The sequence below is a fragment of the Uloborus diversus genome, chromosome 7 (assembly GCF_026930045.1).
Source record: "Uloborus diversus isolate 005 chromosome 7, Udiv.v.3.1, whole genome shotgun sequence".
Taxonomy (NCBI): Eukaryota; Metazoa; Arthropoda; class Arachnida; order Araneae; family Uloboridae; genus Uloborus; species Uloborus diversus.
Window position 1 is genome coordinate 80672829 of NC_072737.1, and position 20262 is coordinate 80693090.

Here is a 20262-nt window from a genome sequence, read left to right on the forward strand (position 1 = left end):
TTCCTCCCGAAATATTTTCAAACTTGAAATCAATTTTTGGCTATTTATGATGACGTTAAAAAGAATAAGGAATGTACAGGAGTTCTCTGGAAATTTTTCAATACTGAACTTTTAAATAAGCGGGTGGCCAAATGTTTCCATTAATGTTAGGCAGTCAGATGACTCTCCCGTCTCCCCTGGAATCTTTTTGAAAATGACGTCCTTAAAACGCTACTTTAGCCTCTCTCACAACGTTGTTTGACAGACAACGTTATATATGAGACAGAGACAGAGAGAGAAAGTTCGGAAAAATCTTTTTCGAAACTGTTGCCTATTTTAAGCTCTTCATCATTGAGAAAAAGTGATGGCTTTGTGGACTTCCCTCAAAAATTTCTAAAAACAAAATTCGGAGCCAAATGTGATGACGTTACTCGCATGTGATTTCATGGACATTTGGAGTCTCTTCCTTAGAATTTTTCTGAAATTGAAGTTTCAAAAATGCAACTTTACGTTATTTTTTGAGACATTGAATGAGATGGGGATTTTAAAGTTTGAAGTTGATATCCTAAACATTTTAGACTATCTTTAATCATGTTACAGGAAGCGTCAGGGTTTGACTGCCCCCAGGAATTTGTCGGTATTGAAGTTTTAAAAACTTAATATTAGGCAAAAAGATGAGTTTTGAAGGGATGGAGATTGGCGTTATTCCTTGGAAATGTTTCGAGACTGAAGGCCTAAAACTGCACTTTTGGGCTGCTTGGTGATGTTAAGGGATAGGAAGATTTGATAGCTTTGCATTTATTGACGGTATAAAAACGCAATTTTAAGCTGTCTTCGGTGGGTCATAAATCTCTGGCCTAAAAACACATTTTAAAGCTATCTTCGGTCACGTTAGAAATTGAAAGTGGGGGGAGGGAGGGAATGTTTGAAAATGAAGCCCCTCAGAACACTTTTTTAGGCTATGTTTGGACAAAGTAAGGAAGAAGGGGATGGTAAGTGGCCTTCCTCCGGAAGCTTTTCAAAATTAAAGTCCTGAAAATGCATTTTAAGCTTTGTGACAGTAGAAAGGAGCGCGTTAAGGTCAGGGAAATTTTCTTAACTTGAAGTTTTAGAAACGCAAACTCAGGGTCTCTTTTTAATTTTGACAAACTCAGAAGCTGCCGCCCAGGATACGAGCAAGACTTACCCGCTCCCCTTCTCTAGATCTGGTAAAAGCAAATTGGATGATTCTCTTTTTCACTTATAGAGGACGAAAAGATAGAGAAGCCCTTTACATTCGATTAACCATTCTGTGATTCATGAGAAGAAAAAGTTGTGCATCAAAAATCATTACTTTTGATGTAAATGTGAAAGTCTTTTCCTTGACATTATTTTAATGATTAAAAACCTTTCATTAAAATGAATGACTGAATGTGAACTCATTTGTTTAAAGGATCCTCTTGATATAGAACAGTAAATACAAGCAATTATTATTTGACTGATGAATAAGTACTTTTATAAAATGAACATAAAATTCATTCTGTCTTAATGAAAATTTTGTAATCAATGAGCAAGAAATTGCCCACCATTTGAGACCTCTCTCCTCTTACTCTTGTTGTCAATTTCCTTTAAAAAAACTTTTTTTTTTATAATAAGGTGGTTTCCAAGAAACTTCCTTAAAATCGAGTGGTAACCATCATATAACGAAAGGTTATGAAATTTATTGTTTCCTCCGCAATAGTTAACCTTTGCAATAAAAAAAAAACTTAGTCCCTTGACTTTACACTACCACTTCCCTCAGTCTGTAGTTTCAGACGAAGGAAGGGAAAAAAACAAACAAGAGGGCTGAGTTTTTCACAAGAAAAACACATGTTTTGTATTAGAGTAATTTTATCATCATAGTCGTACCAAAACCTTACAATGCAAGGACATTTTTTCCCCACGAGTAATAGATCAAAAGTATGATTTCCTTATTAGAAAAATGTGCTGAATTTTTTCGCATGGAAAGTGCGAAATTGCCGCCCCCAAAAAGGTGCCACCCGTGGCGGACCGCCCCCTCTGCCCCTCCCTAGCTACGCCACTGAGTATAGCTAATCTCCCATTTATATTGATCTTGCATGCATCTCGTATGTTTATTTATCACCCTGTGGTGACCCCTGTCTTTGCCAAGTTGTTTCTTATTTTATCTTTCTGTTTTTTTGCTGCTTTAAAATATTATTTTTGTTTCCATTTAATGTACTTTTATAAAAGTTGAAGAAATGTATTGCTTTTTAATGAATTTTTGAAACATGTTAATTTAAAAGGCTTGAGAACATGGTTTTGAATGATATTTTTTACTGCTTTCGCTTTTGAGCTCTCAATCAATCATCTTTGATCTGACAAATCCTTTGTTGTTTAAAAAAAATAAATAAAGCATTCGGTAGTAGAATTTAATTTGTGTTGAATAAAATGTAATTACTTATCTGTATTGGAAAAAAAAAAGTTAAAGGAACTCATCCTTTTTATTATATTTTATTTCAAATGCTTTTCAATTCATTTATACTGAAATATAAAATATTTATCATAAGTTCTTTAAAAAATTGTTTGAAATATTTTTTTGGAATTGAGTTTTAGTTAAAATTCAAGTATGTTTAAATTTTTCAACAGAAAATATTTAACTGTAAAGCGGAAGACTGAATGGTAAATTTACCAATGATTTTCTTTAAAACAGTGAGCTTTTTAAAATGCTTCCAACTCAGTGGCTCTTTTGATTTATGGTAAACACTAATTTTAATCCTGTTATATACCATGTATCATATCATCTATCTAGTGTCACACAACTTGTATGTGTGACACTGAATAGATTCACTGGATAGGAATTGTGTCATTAAAATAACTATCTCATCACATAAATATCTATGCAGATGAAAGGAGTGGAGTATTTCTGTTTAAAATTTCACTTTGTTTGTTCTCGAAACTTTTCATAATGGTGTCAGGCACGTAGCTAGGATTTTGTTAAGGGGGGGGGGGGGTCAGAGGTTGCACAAACTTTAAAAATGGAAGCATGCTAAATCAGAAGCATTAACTGTTAATTGTATAAATTGATGCTATTCCAAACAAAACTACAATCAATAAGTATGATAATTAGATTAATTAAGTAATGATGTAATATAAATATGATAATTAAAGCTTTGCAATATATTTGCTTTCAAAAAAAAAAAACGCTCATATTTATTTTAACTACATTATCAACTGTCTAACTCAATAAATGTTCCATAATTCCCCACTCCTGACTGTTTCGAATTGGATTTTGGACTGCATTTAATGTTTCTATGGACGAAAATATCGCCAAGGCTCATTAAAGAAAAGCTCAAAATGTTTCTTAAATTTTTAGAATTCATTCAACGATAAGAAATGGAATGATACTTCTAATCTTCATCTTTTTTATAGTATTTTCATGTAAAAGCTTAGGAAAACATTATTAAAGCTGTTCAAACAACTAAAATACATAGAAAGTGTCGTTGCTCGTTAATAAGTATTTTCTTGTGATGTATTGCTAAAATAGATATTTAAGGATCAGTTATGGTGTTTACGATGAATTCATATGCACGAATATTATATAGTATTTTATTCGAAAAATGGAACTAGAAGATAGAAGAAAATATATTTTTTCAGTTAAACTAATTAATAACTTTTCCTTTTGACCTCGTGAACACAATTCAGTTAGTATTTTAAAATAATTTCATTGTGAAATATATAGGTATCTTTAAACTTATACATCTTTACACATGTGTTAATCATTCCAAACTTAAAACTAAAAAAATCAAACACATCCAAACTTTTTTTTTAAATTCAATTTCTTTGTTTTTTTAAACTTTGATATCACTGAAATCAATTTTGTTATCTTAGTATTAACCTTTATTTATTCATCTTTTTTTTTTAGCCTACTTTCCCAGTAAAAGTCAGAGAAAGAAGAAAAAAGCATGAAAGAAGGCTTAATGCATCTTAAAAATATCCCGAAAAACAAAAAAAAGTCAAAAATAAATAAAATAATTAGATAAATATTGAAAAATTAAAAATTGGAAAGTAGGGTATTGAGATGGGGAAAAATGTCTGTCGGTCTGTCTGTCGGTCTGTCTGTCTGTCCCCCCCTAATAACTTTTGAATGAATAGTCCGATTCGAAAAAACTTTTTTTTGTTCAAAAGATCTCGGCGAGGACACCTCATTCCCATATTTCACTTTTTGATTTGAACTATTTTTGTTCAATTTTGAACAGTTCAAAAAAACTTAACATTAGCGCCTACGGGGAAATTCAAGGCAATTCCGAACTGTGAGGCAAATTTGCTTCAAACAAGCTTTGTGGAAAAAAGATTTTGATGAAAAACTTGTATATAAAAAAACCTTTTTGATTTGAACAATTTTCCGTTTCATTTTGAACAGTTCAAATCCCTTAACAATAGCGCCTACGGGGAAACTGAAAGTCAATGTAGACTCCGCACTTGAAGGCGGATTTACTTCAAACAAATTTTATTCTAAATAATAACTCCTGACGCCAAACTCCAGACTTCGACTCCGAGAATTTAGGGGCACTTGACTCCGACTCCGACTCCTGTGCCCGACAATTAATCGGACTCCGACTCCCCGACTTCGACTCTGATTTCGTAGTTTTGGCAAAAATTTATACACGGAGGACAAATGACTGACTCCGATTCTTAAATATTCGACTCCGACTTCTTTATCTCAAAATGAGATTGACTCCGACTCCGCAGCTATGGTTTTAACTGCGAAATAATTATTGTTGATATGACTTGTTTTTATTTTTACGCTAAAGTTACAATTTAGGTACTCAGTTTTTGGCGAATAAACTCGAAGTCATTTATGTTTCTACATTAAGATATGCGCAGACGGGTTTTTTTTGACAAAGAAAATTATTTCTTTAAGTTTACATTTTATTGTTTTTTTTTTTTTTTTTTTGTTTTTGTTTTGGTAAGTGCATTAATTCATTTAAAATAATGTTTTTGGCAACAGGGGAAAAAGAAACGATTTTTTTTTTGATATCATGTATTCATTTTAATGAGATTAATAATTTTAATTATTATTCTTTCGTTTTGAAAGCTGTTAAAGATTTTTTTAATGGGAAAAAGTGTATTTGCTGCTTTTTTTTTTTTTTTTTTTTTTTTTTTACGCATCTAATTTTTTTAGATGAGTGAGGAATATTTTATTCCTAGAAATCAGCTTAAAGTATTTTAAAAATATGTTTGAAAAAAATTTGCGATTTTAGCTATTTTTGAGATTATTGATCAGGTACTAGAAAGTAGTATGGGTATAAGGGAAAGTAGGCTCGTCTAGTTCTAGACAGAACTTCTTGTTACTACCTCCAAATAAATAATTTTTTTTTTTCCTTTTTTATAAATCACTAGCTGTACCCGACGCGCGTTGCTACGCCAACAAAAAAATACATCATTATAATGATTTTCATGACAACCGGTTGAACGGGGCAGAAGTTGCTACTCTGCAGTGCCACCTGGTGGCGAGTGGCTTCAATGAGCCTATTATGCACCTTCTCCGTGGAAAAATACTTATAACATATATATATATAGCAATTTTCATAATAATTGGTCCAGGTATCAAGTGAAGCCGTGACTCTACTCAAATTTTGTACTCACGCAGTTTGCAAGATCAATCCATCGCTAAAAATATCAAACAGAAAAAATTTTAAATCCCCCCGTTGCATGAAAAGCCATAAAACAATAAAGAAAGAATTTATTTGTTGAAACTCAAGAAAAATGGCTTCTTGAGTTGGCAGCCGATCATTTTATTCGTATTTATCCAATGGATTGTGACTTAAATTGGAATAAAAAAGGAACTATCGATCGGATTTTTTTCGAACTTTTCTATAAACATTCCCAGTACCAAAAATAACAAACGGTGAAAGTTTCAGCCAAATCTGCTGGGTAGTTTTTGAGTTCATGGATGACATACAGACAAACATTCATTTTTATATATATAGATATATAAAAACGCAAGAGATAAAACATTCACAAAAATTCTAGTTCTTTTCGGTACATTTTTGCTCAGAAAGAGTGAAAGAAAAAAAAATCTGTTACCTTGTGATGAAAATGAACTAATATTCAGAACCGATTTCCAGACATTAGTTTCATGGTTGTAGAAAGGCAATCTACAACCATGTTGTAGAAAGGCATTTACAACTTTTCTTAGAGTTTTTACAAGAGATTTGTCTTCTTTTAAACCTTTAGATTATAACATCTGATGACTTAGAGCAAAATGTTTGCTAATTGAGGCTTCAAACTACCTCTAAACCTTTTATATTTGTCACCGAAGGATGATTAGCTTTTTACAGTATATCTGATTGAGGATCTAATTTTAGTGCTGCTGTATTATCACAAATAGGGCAAATATTACCTCCAAAGACAAATAGTAGAAATTTAAAATTTTTATATTTCCGCATTGTTAGTAAAATAACTAGGTTTAGAGTATTAGATGAATGCTAAAAGTTGCGAGCTTCCAAGACACAATGATATAAGTAATTCATCATTGTTACGAATGAAAATTATAAATGAAATAAATTGAATTGATTGGTTAAAAAATGAAATGATATTCGATGCTATTTTTGTCTGAACAAATTTTTAAATAAATGAGAAACGTATGAATGAGAATGCATAAAATTGCTCCTATTGTTAAAAAAAAAAAAAAACACATAAAAAAAACTGCAATACAACTTACCCAGTGGGGGTTGGCTAATTTTTTCTTATGCGTTTATGATTTTGCTCCTGATTTTTCGCTTTAACTTTGGAGGAAAACATTCGTGCAACCGACCCATACCAATGGCAGAGATAGAGAAAGTGAATGTGCGACCTAACAGAGTTCTGCACTATCCACGACTTTAGGAGCCTTAGGCACCTTCTAAAAAGACGGTGCTATATTACAAGGGCGGCTGACCCCACTGTCGCTTTCCTCTTTGTATGACCTTCCCGCAAAAACATTCCTACAAATTTCCTGTCTCCGACATTTTCATCATTGATGACTCTCATCAAGCTTTCGTTAACAATAAATGTTTGCTTACTAGCTGCCGGTGATTTCCTTGCGGGGAGGGGCACTACGATAATGTCTCCTTTTTCGGATAGCTGCTGGCGATTTTCTTGCGAGGCAGGGGACTAAGATAATATGTCTCCTTTGGGCAGGTCTGCAACGCGTACCACAGGTTGAAGACTTCTGTCGCCCCCCCCCCCCATTCCCAGAGGTTCTGTTGTTCTGAACTAAACTGAACATGATAAAAAGTTGTTGCTTAATAAAAATATTTAGGACAAAAGAATTTTTTATTTAATTTTTTTTTGGAAAATTCTGTTTATGTAAGTGCCGGGGGACAGTGACCTATCAGGAAGGGGGGGGTCCGGACCCCCTGGACCCCCCCCCCTTGGCTACGTCCCTGATGGTGTTGTAAGATACATAATTCCAAACTAAGTTGCTTGCTTCCAGTTCAACCAATATCTTCCAACACATTTATAATTAATAATTAGCTTTTTAACTAAATATTTTGGTTATTTAAATGTTCATGCATTGATCTAATTTTTATTTTAAAGGTCAAAATTATATAGTCAGTGGAACAGCAGGTTTGACGTCTCTACATGCATGTTTTTATCGTAAAGGCAATGACAATGTCCAGGTATTTATTTCTTTGTTTTTAATTGTTTTGAAATCAATTCTATGAAAAGGGGTGCAGTACAAGACTTAATGTGTCTTGAATTAAAAGCTTAGTTGTAAGGTGAGAATATTCTCCTGGAACGAGATATTTTGCTTCAATTGGAATTTGAAGAATTAATTACTTTATAATCGTTATTTTCAAATACGAAATTTTTTTGTTGGGGGGTAGGGGTTGAAGCTGTTTGTTAAAATCTTCCCTTTAAGTAGATGTTTTGTAAAAGGAAAAAAAACTTAACTGCAAAAGCTGTTTGGATTTTTTAGAAGAAAGAGAAGAAATGTATTTCTTTTTTTTCATTAATGTAGCAAATAAGGTCTATTAATGTTTTTATTTTGTAGCGAAATTCACTTTTTGAGTTTTCATAGATCAACTAGCTGTACCCGCACTTCTCTGCTCATGCTATAAAGTTAAATAAGAAGCTCTTAGTTTAAAAAAAGAAGTCATTTCATCTCGAAGTAGATTATAGAATGTAGCGTAAACATTGAGAAAAAGGAATAAAAATTATTTTTTTCCTGTTTTGTTATTCATATTTTAAATGTTAACAATGAAGTGCAGAGGGAAAAAAATGTTTGTTTTAATGAAAATAACTTCATTGTAATCTCTTACCCCCTTTTTTTTTTTAAATCAAAATGTCTTTCCGTTATATACGAAATTGTCCTGAACTGAAAGGCGTTATTTTCCCATTGTAATTAAAATTGCAGGGCTGTGGACCACTATAAAATAAAAACCTTTAAGAAATTAAAATGAGAAAGAAGAGACAAGCAAAGCTGAAAGACAAGGCCATGGCAACCCGAAATAAAACCTTAAGAACTTCATTTAAAACTGCTTGTAACTTTTTTTCAAATTGAGAGAGAAGCTTGGTGCCCCCCTATGTGGGAATTTATGTGAAAATTGAGCCTTAAATTAGAATTAAAGAAAAAACTTTCCTTTCCAATCTTTGTTTTTAAATTAATACTGATAAAAATTAAAAGTTATTACTTTGCGTTTTTAATTTAATTGCTAAAATTGAATGTTAAATGAAAATCAACTTGGTTTTTTGCCATCATATTATCTGTTGTTGCCTCAAATTGTACAAAGGTTTTTTTTTTTCCAGACTGTAAAAAAATTTTATTTCAAAACATATATATTTTGAAATTAATTGTTTTTTGCATTTCAGTATTGTTTGTTACAAAAGTAATCCTAAGATTTTTTTCCTCGACAAATAATGAAATATTTGAAATTGAGTTGTGTACAAAGGCGTCCATATAGGGGGGGGGGGCTCAAGCCCCCCCCCTTAGAAATTGGAACTTCCTTGCTCTTAGTACTTTTTTCTTTGCAAAAATGTAAAAACATTTCTTCTCCAGCCATTAATGTATAATTTATTAAAAATGTAAGACTTTAATAACTCTAATCTGTACTGAAATTGGTTTCTGTTTGGAAAATATCCTGTTAAACCATGGGGAAAGTATCTGAGCCATCCCCCCCCCTTAAAATTTTGCATATGGGTGCCCTTGGTTGTGTACATATGTAAATATTTTTATTATTTTTTAATAGTTAAAATGCTGTATTCATTTATTTATCAAAACCTAAGTCCTCAATTAGAAAATATGACTGGTTGTTAAAAGGTTTCAATTTGTTTTACATAAATATGTCTATTATTTACTTAAGTAAAACTACATTACGTCTATTCGTTCACTATTACTTGTTATTCTTGCAGCAACAATTATACTGCTTGAAAATTCAGTTCAAAATATTTTCATATAAACTTTTTAGTTTTATCATGATTAGATATGCCTTTCAAAGTGGTGTTAATATTTTTTTAGAACTCTTATGCAAGGTTCTCAGTCCCCCCTAAAATTCCTAAATTTCCTAAAAAAAATATCAGCTCCTAAAATTGTACTAAAATTTTGTTGGTGTTCCTAAAAGGAATTTGAAAATTTCACAGTGGTCTCTTTAAGAGAATTTAAGTGGTCTTTTAGGAGGAGGAGACCCTTCACAAAATATTTCATCGCAAAACAAACTTTATAAACTTTTCCCTAGATATTTGATCTGCTGAATAGACAATTCACAAAATATTTTGTTAAATCAGACCCTTTACAATATCTTACCTTTCATTACACACAGTTCACAAAAATTCTTCCTCTGAAAAAACGAACCAATTTAACGTTTAAAACAGATGTTTTTCAACTCTACCTGAATGAAACATACAAGGCCTGAATTTTTTAGCATTTTAACTTATACGCCTATCCCGATCATTTACGAATTTCAGAAGCCATTTGCATTCTCTTCTGTAAAACTCGCTCATTTTAATCTAGACTGTATTTTCAATGTTTGGACATCAATTATTTTATTCTTACTATTATTCTGAACCTTGCTTAGTTTTCTTTCGTCTCTTTCGTCTGTAGAGGACTTGTAAACTCATAAGTTTCTCAAGTTAGTTCAAAAATGTAAATTCTGTTGCACTTGACTTGAATCGATTCAAACCACTAGCATTCTTAAATGTTATCATCAATTTTTATCACGCTGTATCTTCGTTTTATAAAGATGTTAAAAAATTAAGTTATCTCTAAAACATTGATTAGGGTGTTTGAGATAGCATTAGAATCTAGAAATCATGGAATTCAACACATCTAGTAAATTTAGGCAAATGTCGTAAAATGTAGTGTAGTCAAGGATTTCTTTATTTTTGTGGCCCATTCAAAATTTTGTTTGCTATGTCAACTATGATATTAATTGTTCCAATAGTTATTAAAAATTTCTGCTCAACAATTTTTTCATTGTCATTTGCATTCTTTTTCTGCTTTAAAAATACATTAACTTATCACATCTTATTTCTTAATATTTTTTAGCTGGTATGTATAAAATTGCAACTTCCTCTTTATTTAATACTAGTGGTACCCGCACGGCTTTGTCCGTAATTGAAAATTAAAAGTTCATTTGGTTCGCCTGTATATTTACAAACAATGGATGACGAATTTCTCGCCAATTGGCTATGTTCATTCGCTTTCCCATTCCACGTCATGATAACTTCGTAATTTACTCGTCCATCTTATGATAATTTTCCTCCGAAAAATGTTCTTAAAATTGAAATAGAAAAAGAACAAAATCAAATTTTCGAAAAATCGCTTCAAGGTTCACACCCCCATGCTACAAGCTAACTTTGTGCAAAATTTCATGAAAATCGGCCGAACGGTCTAGGCGCTATGCGCATCACAGAGATCTAGACATCCTCCAGACAGAGAGACTTTGAGCTTTATTATTAGTAAAGATTCAAAAATTTTCATACTACTTAAAAAATCGCAATATTCTTGGGGGGGGAAGGGGGGTGGCAGAGTTGAAAAGCAAGTAGGTTGGCTTTGATTAAAAATAATAGATATTTTTAGTACAATATCAGTTTCAAATCAAATAATTGTTTTAAGTCTTAAGAACTTTATACATAGGAAACTTTTTTGGAAATTGAAAAAGTAAAAAAAAAAAAAATTTACAATTTTCAGTTTAAAAAAAAAAATTAAAGTAAATGTGCATTATGAGCAGTTAGTAGTATTTATAAAGATGTGACATTACTGAGTAAAATATAAAAAAAATCATTTTACAATTAAGATTTTCCCAAGTTTACTGGCATTGGAAAATCAAAGTTTCATTTGTATCATCTCTTTGTCATTGTATTGTTGATAGCTAAAAGCAGTGAAGGATTATCATAAGTCACACAAAAAGTACATTAATTCAATAGGTCAAAATTTTTCTTTTAACCTTAGGCCTACAGTTATAAAGATGAATCTGGCTGGCCAGAGCATATGTATAATGTATTTATTTTTAATTTTCTAGATAACATTTGAGACTATGGGAGAGAAGAAAAATACAAACTAAAAATTGTTGTCGCTTCAAAGAGTATTGAGTAACATTGAACATAATAGGCCGCATGGGTCTTTTGGCAACCCGTATTAATAGTTGAAAAGAAAAATGACAAAGAATAAACTTAAAAAGGAATCAACTAGGGGAGGGGAATCTAGATTTGCAGATTTGTTGAAGTAACAAAAGTATTAATGAGTTTTAAAAAATGAAAGTTAAGCTCTATGTCAACTTAAAGTGGGCATGAACAAAACTAGAAAGCCGCTGTAGGCATGACATTATGGCAATGACTTTTGAACAGAATTTAATATCTGTAGGGGCTGGTCAATTGCGAAAACTTGGAATTGCACATCTTTGAAAGTCAAAAGAGTGAATTTTGAAAAGATAACTACAAATTCAAGTGCTTTCTGGCTACTTAATATAAATTAGTTAGAAAAATTATTATTTATCTTTTGTTTTGACTCTTTCTTTGTAAAAGTACTATAAGGGATAAAATGTGTTTTCAATTTCGTTTGTCAGTTGTTATGTAATTAATTATAGTCAGGCTATCTGTTTGTAATCACACAAAATTTTTAATTACCCCTAAAATTTTGCCGAAGAGTTCCTAAAATTTTGAAAAAGGCTACTGAGAGCCCTGCTGATGTTAATTGGTTACTTGAGGTAAAGTATTTGTTTTAGATTTCCTATAATATTTCCTTGTAGATAATTTAATATACTATTTTTATTTTTTAAAAAAAGGAGCAATTTTCAAAATATATTTTTAATTAACAGCTTAAAACATTTTAAACACTGCATTTTATTTAATATGCAATGGTTTTCAGGTTGAACAAAGAAAGGAAACCATTGTCATTGATAACGTAAATCATGGAAATTCAGTGAACTTATTAGGGAAAAGTCAGGGAACTTTTTTTCACAGTTCCTGTCGCCACCCTGATCAATATGCTGTTGCAATTTTTGTAAAGGAATTGTTTCTGCATTTGCATTTTTTTTTTAATTGATCCCATTTTTATTTCTTCCAATTATGATCCATGTTGAGGTGTAAGCGCTTATTCAATCAGTGGCAATTGCTTGGTATCTCACAGTATTCTCTACATATTAGGTTAGAAATAGTAAAATACGTTTGCACACATAATAATTACATTGTATTTCTCAAAGTCGAGAGGATTCACTCCTCCTAAGTCTCCTAATGACAAGCTTTTTCTGAGACGGCAAGTCTTTTACATGCTTTTAGTAAAGTTAATAAGTATTCCTGTGTATTGACATGTTTCCAAGGTACCTTTTGTATAACTGAAAATAGAGGAAACTTTGCTTGTTCTTTTGAAATATTTTAATTTTGATATTTATTTAAATTTGTTTCACAAAGTTTGGAAATCATCCTATCTTACTAATGTGATAGTTATTGCTTATCACTCTTCAAATTTCATCGACTTTTTTATGGCCTTCGTTATGAAATTTGAAATATATCTTTTTCCACTTTGTGTGTGTATACATGTATATATATTATTATTTATGTCCTGAATGCTTTTTTAACCTATTTTTTTAACATATTTCTTCCTGCTTTAGGTTGGAGTTGAAGTAGAAACTAACTTTCGAGTGGGTGAAAGTGTTTGTACATTAGGCTATCAGATAGATTTACCTAAAGCTAATTTAGTATTTAGAGGTAACATTTTTTTATTTCTCTCTCTCTCTCTCTTTTTCCCCCTTCAGATAAATGGAAATCCACCTGTTGTTCTTTAGACATTTAATGAGTTATCTAGGGGCATGCTTAAGTATCTTTAAAATGATTATTTTTACTTTGACTCTTTGTGATACAATTCTTACATATTCAAAAAACTTATCAATTAAACCTACTAGGGTATCTACAGAGAAAAATTCTTGACTGCCAAAAGACCATCATAGCCAGCTCCTTTTTATAAATATTATATTAATTTTTGTTTTCTTTATGCATGTTGTGCATAGAAATCGATATAAGTACACATTAAACTTATAAAAATAGTCATCACTAGAATGCAGTATTTTTTTATCTATGGAACCCTATTTTAACACTAATATTAATTATCAATTTACGCGGCATTTCCCCCACATTAAAACGAGGATCTACTGTACTAAAGTTGCAAGTTACGGCCATAAAGTCTCTTGGCTAAATTGAGCTGGTAACTTTTAAATCTCATGCTCTGTCACTGTTTTTATTTTTAATAAGGCAAATTGTAAATCTAATATATTTTGCAAAAAAATAGTAAATATTTGTATTGCATTTAATGAGCTGGTTTAAATTAAAAATTGTTGGAGTTAAAAAAAGTAAATCTTTAAATATTTTCAAAACTTTATATTTGGAACACAAAAAATTTCAGTCAGTGTCCCATTTAGTTATTAAACCATAAGTGAAAACATAAATAGTGAACAAAAACTTGTACCAAAACAAAAAACTCAGCTTTAACTTTATACAAGCTCAATTTTATTTTAATGTAAAATTTTCTTCATGAATGCTAATTTCTTACTTCATTATATCATATTTAAAATTCATTCATTTTCCAGTTTTTTTATGTTTTAAAACAAATGTAAATTTTTTATTGCTGTTATTAAATGCATTATCAATTAATGTTATTATTCATCTGTTTTACAAATGTGCTGCAGTTAAAAATAAAAGCATTTCAAAACTAATTTTGTTTCTTCACTTTCACTTAAAATATTTCACATAATGTAAATGTACCAATAGTGTATTCATAAGAGAAGCAAAACACCTCTTCAAAAAATAAAGATGATGACATTTTCCCTAGCTAGGTGGTCCCCTAAAAATCACCTCCTTATATTTTTAGGGGAGCTACCTAGCTAGGGAAAAATCTTACCTTTAATTTTTGTAGGCATAATCTGCTTCTGCTGTGTATATCCACAATAGGTACTTACTTTTATGGTGTCTAGTTGCAAATCAAATGCATGTGCGTTAATTATGTGTAAAAATTTTCCTTCAATCAGAGGAATCAATATATTTATTTATTATTGCTGAGTAATGCGTCTTTAATTCAAAACATTTATTTTGCTGAAAAAATTGACAAAATGAACAAAATATTTGTCCAGGAGGTTTTTTTTCCAAGGTGAAGAGACTGGACAACCCTGAGTTATGTCGCAAATTTTGTGCAAAAGTATCCTTGAAAGAGTATGAACAATGCTGTTATTGGCGTATTCTAAAACAGGATGTGCTTTCCCCCTAACCTTCTATGCAGATGACACTATTCTTATTAACAGTGCCCCTAATGGTTATTTTGTAACCAGGAGAGTTTTTGCTGCCACTATTTAAAACTGAAATGATTGTAGCTTCAGAATAAATTAGTTTCTGCTTAATAAATCAACTGCAGAGTTTATGTTGTGCTAATTTGAATGTTACTATTTTTGCTGTCCCATTCAATATGAAATACCCTGTATGGTCTTTTTATAGTTGGAGTGTAATTCCTTTTATTGTTATTATTATTAACTCTTTATTCTCTATTTAGGTCTAGTGGATAGCAACTGGACTGTTGGAGCCGTTCTAGAAAAAAAACTCCAGCCTTTACCTTTTACACTGGCTCTCAGTGGAATGATAAACCATACGAAAAATCAAAGTCGCTTTGGCATTGGTTTAATGATTGGTTGAATCTAGTTTTATAACTACTGTACATTAAATGAAATTAGAACGTTATTTATATTTGTTGTTTTAGTGTCAAATAACTTTTTTAAAGATTCAAGTCTGCTCATTTGAGAAAGATATGACATAGATTTAATTTATTTTATCTCCACATTCCAATTTTGGAATTTAATACATTTTTGCTTATTTTTAGAAATGATCAAAATAAAAGAATGTACTGTATTAAAAAAAAAAGTTAAGTTTTATCATTCCAGGATTTGATTTGGGCTATAAACATTGCTTTGAATACTGGCATTTCCTTATGTGATTTTTCTTCTTAATTTTCAAAATTTTTCACCTAAGCAAGTAACATAATGTGTGCAGTTTAATAATTTATATTAATGAAAATATATTGTATATTACTGCAGAAAAAAAATGAGGATATGATAAAGTAAGGAAACTGTATATATATGACTTGTTAATCAAATTTCTGTGTATCATAATCATAAAAGAGTAAATTTTATTTATTTTTTAGTATGTAATTCATAAGTTATTTGTTTTTGCATTGGGCTACTATGCAGATGTTTTGTGCCTACCTAAATCATGCTTTGTTAAAGATGTCTAGAACTGTTTTTAAAGCTGTTGTTTTAATAGAAGTCAATCAATATTTCAGATTTTTAATAAAACTTGTTTGTTTTGTATTTTGTTCCCCTACTTTTTCATTGTCCAAGATTCTTAACTTGCGACAACTTTGCAATTTTATTACAATTTAATTCTAAAGTTAGAATAAGAAAAATAAAACACAAATTGCATGTAGTTGCATGGAAAGAAAAATATCGATCAAAATCTCATTTGGAAAATAGTTAAATATATATTTCAAGAAAAGTGGGATCTTGTGAGTCGAGTACAATTAATCTCTTAGTTATTTGGGAACAGGAACCTTTCAGTAGCCATGATATACTAAATTTTCCTAAAGTAATTTGTCTCGTGCCTGAAGTATTTTTCGAAAGATTTTATGATATTTGTCTGTTTCTGCTTATGAGTATTTATGATTCTGGACTTTTCTCCTATATTTTGAGGTTTTTATCTTTCTCTGCTCCTCTGTTTGGGAAAACTGTTGTTGTATTGTAACTATTTGTTAGACTTACTGTTCAATTTGAAAATCCACCTATGGCTAGCACTAATTCCTGAAAAGAAGAAAACTGGATTTTATTTCCTTGAGGACATTTCCTTGGAGCAGATAAAAATGACTGGCTTATTCCCAGCTATGACAGACTACGTATTTTTATAATTATAAACAAAACTGTACAGCAAATGTTGCAAAACAGAAAATGTTATGTAAATTTAATAAAATGTAATATACAGTATGGGACCTCAATTTGCAAATCCTAAAATCTGGACGACACAAAACCATGACCTTTTAACCTTAAATCATATTAGGGCTGGGTGATATACCGATATACCATCCTATGTCGATCAATATTTATTACTGCAGTAATAATATTCAAATTCCAATCATTAAAGTAAAAAACCTACATGAATAAGGCACAAATTCTCATGAAAATTACAACATAACACAGATACATGTTTCAAGGTAGTTACAACAAAACATTATTTAATTCAAAAATGAAGTGAGGTGCTGGATTTTTAAGACATCCAACAAAGACTTTGTGGATGTCTTTACATTTGTAAGCTCATTCCTTTTTACAGTGCAAAGGTGTTCTTTGTAACCAATTTTGTAGTGGGGGTGGGAGGGGGTACCGTATATATAGGGATATATATATATATATATATATATATAGGGTGTTTGTCAGGGGTGACCTTTAGGTGAACATTACATACAGATGTACATACAGTCGGGTTTTAATAGAAAAGATTACAAGTTAAGTTTTTACTGTGTTTTAAAAAGTGGTCAACTACTGGCAAAATCTCCCTTTTTAACTGCTATTGAAAATAATTTGGATAAAATTTTCAATTTATTTCCTTTGAAATTAAGTAGAACTTGTAGAAACTTCCAGTAAATGGTCAACTACTGGAAGAGCACCCTATATATAGTTTTTTTTTTTTTTCTATTAAGGCAATATAAACCTGTTTAAACCTCCTTTTCTTTTTGTGGGTCTCCCCAAGCCCCAAGTTGAATTCCCCCGAACAAATTTTTACAACTACAGCATTGGCTTCCAGTTTGATGTTTCTTGCATGTTTAGACATTTCTATCGGCTTAAACATGCAACGTTTTGCATTTTGTACTAGTAAGATAAACCATGATATGTTTCTTATATAACTTACTTTTGATTATGAAAAACAGCTTCACAACAAATAACCAAATACTATACTAAATGACTTTTTAATACTAAACAGAAATTCGAAATTTTTAAAACACATTAACTGAAGCAAGTAAATACAAAATCTTTTACTTTAAAACCAAAAAGCTTGCTTCAACAAAACAAGAATTTTTATGACTTGAATTTTTAGCTGACATGGGTGTTGTAGAAAATATTCTTGGCATTGGGTTACTTGGGAGTTTCATTAACTTTCTCCCACGAAAGAAAACATTTTTTTTTCTATATACTATTATTTTTTAAATAATTTAAATCAATAAAATGCTTTGCACTTATAATTGTTGTACAAAATTTTCTCGACATTGGGTTGTTTGGAGTAGCAGGCAGACGCCCCCCCCCCCCCTAGTTTTTCAGAAGTGCAGCTGCCAATTTCATTTTAGGGATGCACACAAACAAAGAAAAGGAAAAACTCTTCATTGTTTTAAAAAATTAAAATAGTAATTCTAAAATATTCTAATAGTGACAAAATTTATTTTTTCTGTAAAATTTGAATAGAAAATACAATTTAGGAACTTCCATGATTCTCTTTTATTCAAATTATCTAAATAAGGGCTGCGGAAATGTACACTGCAAACATTTTTTAGCAACAACAAATTTCTTTCAAAGTGCCTCCACCCCATTTTTACTCTAGAAACAACTCTAGAACTAGTTTCAATTTGCATCACTGTACTCAAAACTCAAATCAACTCATGTTTAAAACTTTTCATCGAACTGCATCTCTTGCCTATGTTTTGAGTTTCGAATGCTGAGAATGCAAGCACTTATTTGTCTTCTTTTTGTTTTTAAATTTTTACCCCTTTTCCGTTTCACTAAAATTCTCTCTATCTTTCAAAAAGAAGCATTTTTTTTTAGTCTTGGAATTCACGCAAAAAAAATAAAATCATACTTATTTATGGTTAATGGCGTCATAGTGGGCTATGAAGATAAGGACAAATAGAATTTCTCACTTGAAACGTCATCACTATTACTGAACTCACTTTGATTGGAAACTATTAATTTTAACTCTAGGAGAAAGACTCCCTTCAAACTAAAAAGTTTTTAAAAAGGAAAAAAGGGGGGCGGGGGTTTCTTTTTCTTTGTCCCGCTTTGCGGGCCCCCCAATCTCACTGGCCCCTGTGCAATGCATAGACTTGCCCCCCCTCCCCCCTCAATGGCCCTGGTGGTGAAGAGGAAGGATAGTCATTATTGCAGCCCTCCTTGGCCAGTTCGTGTGCTTTCTCATTGCCAAAAATGTCTACATGAGAAGGAATCTATTGAAAATAAATTTCTTGAGACTCGAAAATGAGATTGAGTTTCTGAATGATAGAAATACAGGTTTGAACTCCTATTGCAATCTAGTTGCGTAGGTGCTGAAGTGAGCTCCTACTGTCCGAAAAGAATCCAGATAATTCCAAAATCATAGTCATCAAGAACAGCTTCAAGACCGCGCTCACTTAATTCACTTTTGAAGACCAATGAGAAATTAGGATCACAAAGGCGTGTGTGCAGGACATGGACGCCACCGACGAGAAGCAGATTCCGTGGGACAGTGCTCTGGACCAGAGGAGCCGCGCCTGCAGAGGAAGGCGGTGGGGGGGGGGGGGGTAAAACACCCCCCCCCCCTGGTTTTTCTGTGAAGATGCCACTGCCAGCTTGGTCATCTAGCTTACTGCCGTCCGTGTCAATTTTTATAGCAATGTCATGGTTCCCATTTATGATCTATGGCCAACTGTCCGAAATGATCAGGAATGAAGTCCCTCGGATGATCGGAGTAACTAGGTTGATGCAGTATGCAAAAATGTTAGGGAGCATACCAACTTTAGAACTAAAGAAAGGTTCATGAAACATGTAACAGTTACAGGGTTCGTACGCTCCGGGAAAACCTGTAATTGTTAGAGAAAATGACATAGTCAAAAATGTTGGAATTTTCCAAATATGGCCAAATAATTTTTTTCCCGGGGAATTTTGATCTATGTGATCTAACCTTCATTTTTATCAATGTTTCTTTTTAAAAAATTGTGAAATTTTTGAGGCAAAATGACGCTGGCAATTAAAAAAGTGGCGACCCAAAAAAAAACTTCCGCAGCTGCCATTTTTGACCCTCACTGGTTCTCAATAAAAAAAATTCCTCAGGTGCACAGGAATTATGCACTAACTCAACTGGGAAAAAGACAATTTATTGCTTCGGAAGCACAACCTGAAGATGGGATGAGGGTCGATCGGTGAAAGTTTTTTTTTGAGCAATCACGATTGCTTATTGTTCTCATTTGACTGTCTTTGACGTTACGCTGATTTTATTTTCCCTCCCGCTTTCCTCTGCAGCACTCCCACCCACCGTCCTCTGCAGGTGCGGCTCCTCTGGTCCAGAGCACTGTCCTATGGAATCTGATTCTTCTGGTCTGTGGCGTCCATGTCCTGCACACACGCACGCTCATACACATACAAACACGCCTATAAAAAAAAAAGCAGACGACCCAAAAGATAATAATGGAAATGCTCGAATGCAGTAACCGGTTACTAACCAACCCATACTACTTGCGTACGACGACTTCGACTGGTAGCTACCGGTCGGTTGATCACATGACAGCTACGACGTCAGACGAAAAACATGCAGCAGACGAACTGCTTATTATTGGTCAAAATTGTCACGTGCTTCAATCAAAAGCTTAAATTGCGGTCGACTGGTAGATCATATAGACCGCTACGGTTAGTCACCGGTTGAGCTCGTCGAACGCAACCCCTAATAGAGTTATCGGTAGCCATTCGCAACTCCAGAGCTCGAATATGCTACCTTGCGGTGATTAACAATACTAAAGAAAAGGGTAAAACATTCCATTACACGTGTTTTCTTTGGAGTAAA

General features: G+C 32.1%; 1 protein-coding gene across 1 annotated transcript in view; it reads left to right on the forward strand.

Moving 5' to 3' along the window:
• LOC129225607 (mitochondrial import receptor subunit TOM40 homolog 1-like) overlaps positions 1-15785 on the forward strand; it is a 39449-nt gene extending 23664 nt beyond the window's left edge. Inside the window, exons 5-7 of the mRNA XM_054860068.1 lie at positions 7540-7622; positions 13050-13146; positions 14975-15785. Of these exons, the coding sequence (XP_054716043.1) occupies positions 7540-7622; positions 13050-13146; positions 14975-15114 (320 nt within the window). The 3' untranslated portion in view covers positions 15115-15785. The remainder of the gene's footprint in view (positions 1-7539; positions 7623-13049; positions 13147-14974) is intronic.
• The last annotated feature ends 4477 nt before the right edge of the window (positions 15786-20262 follow it).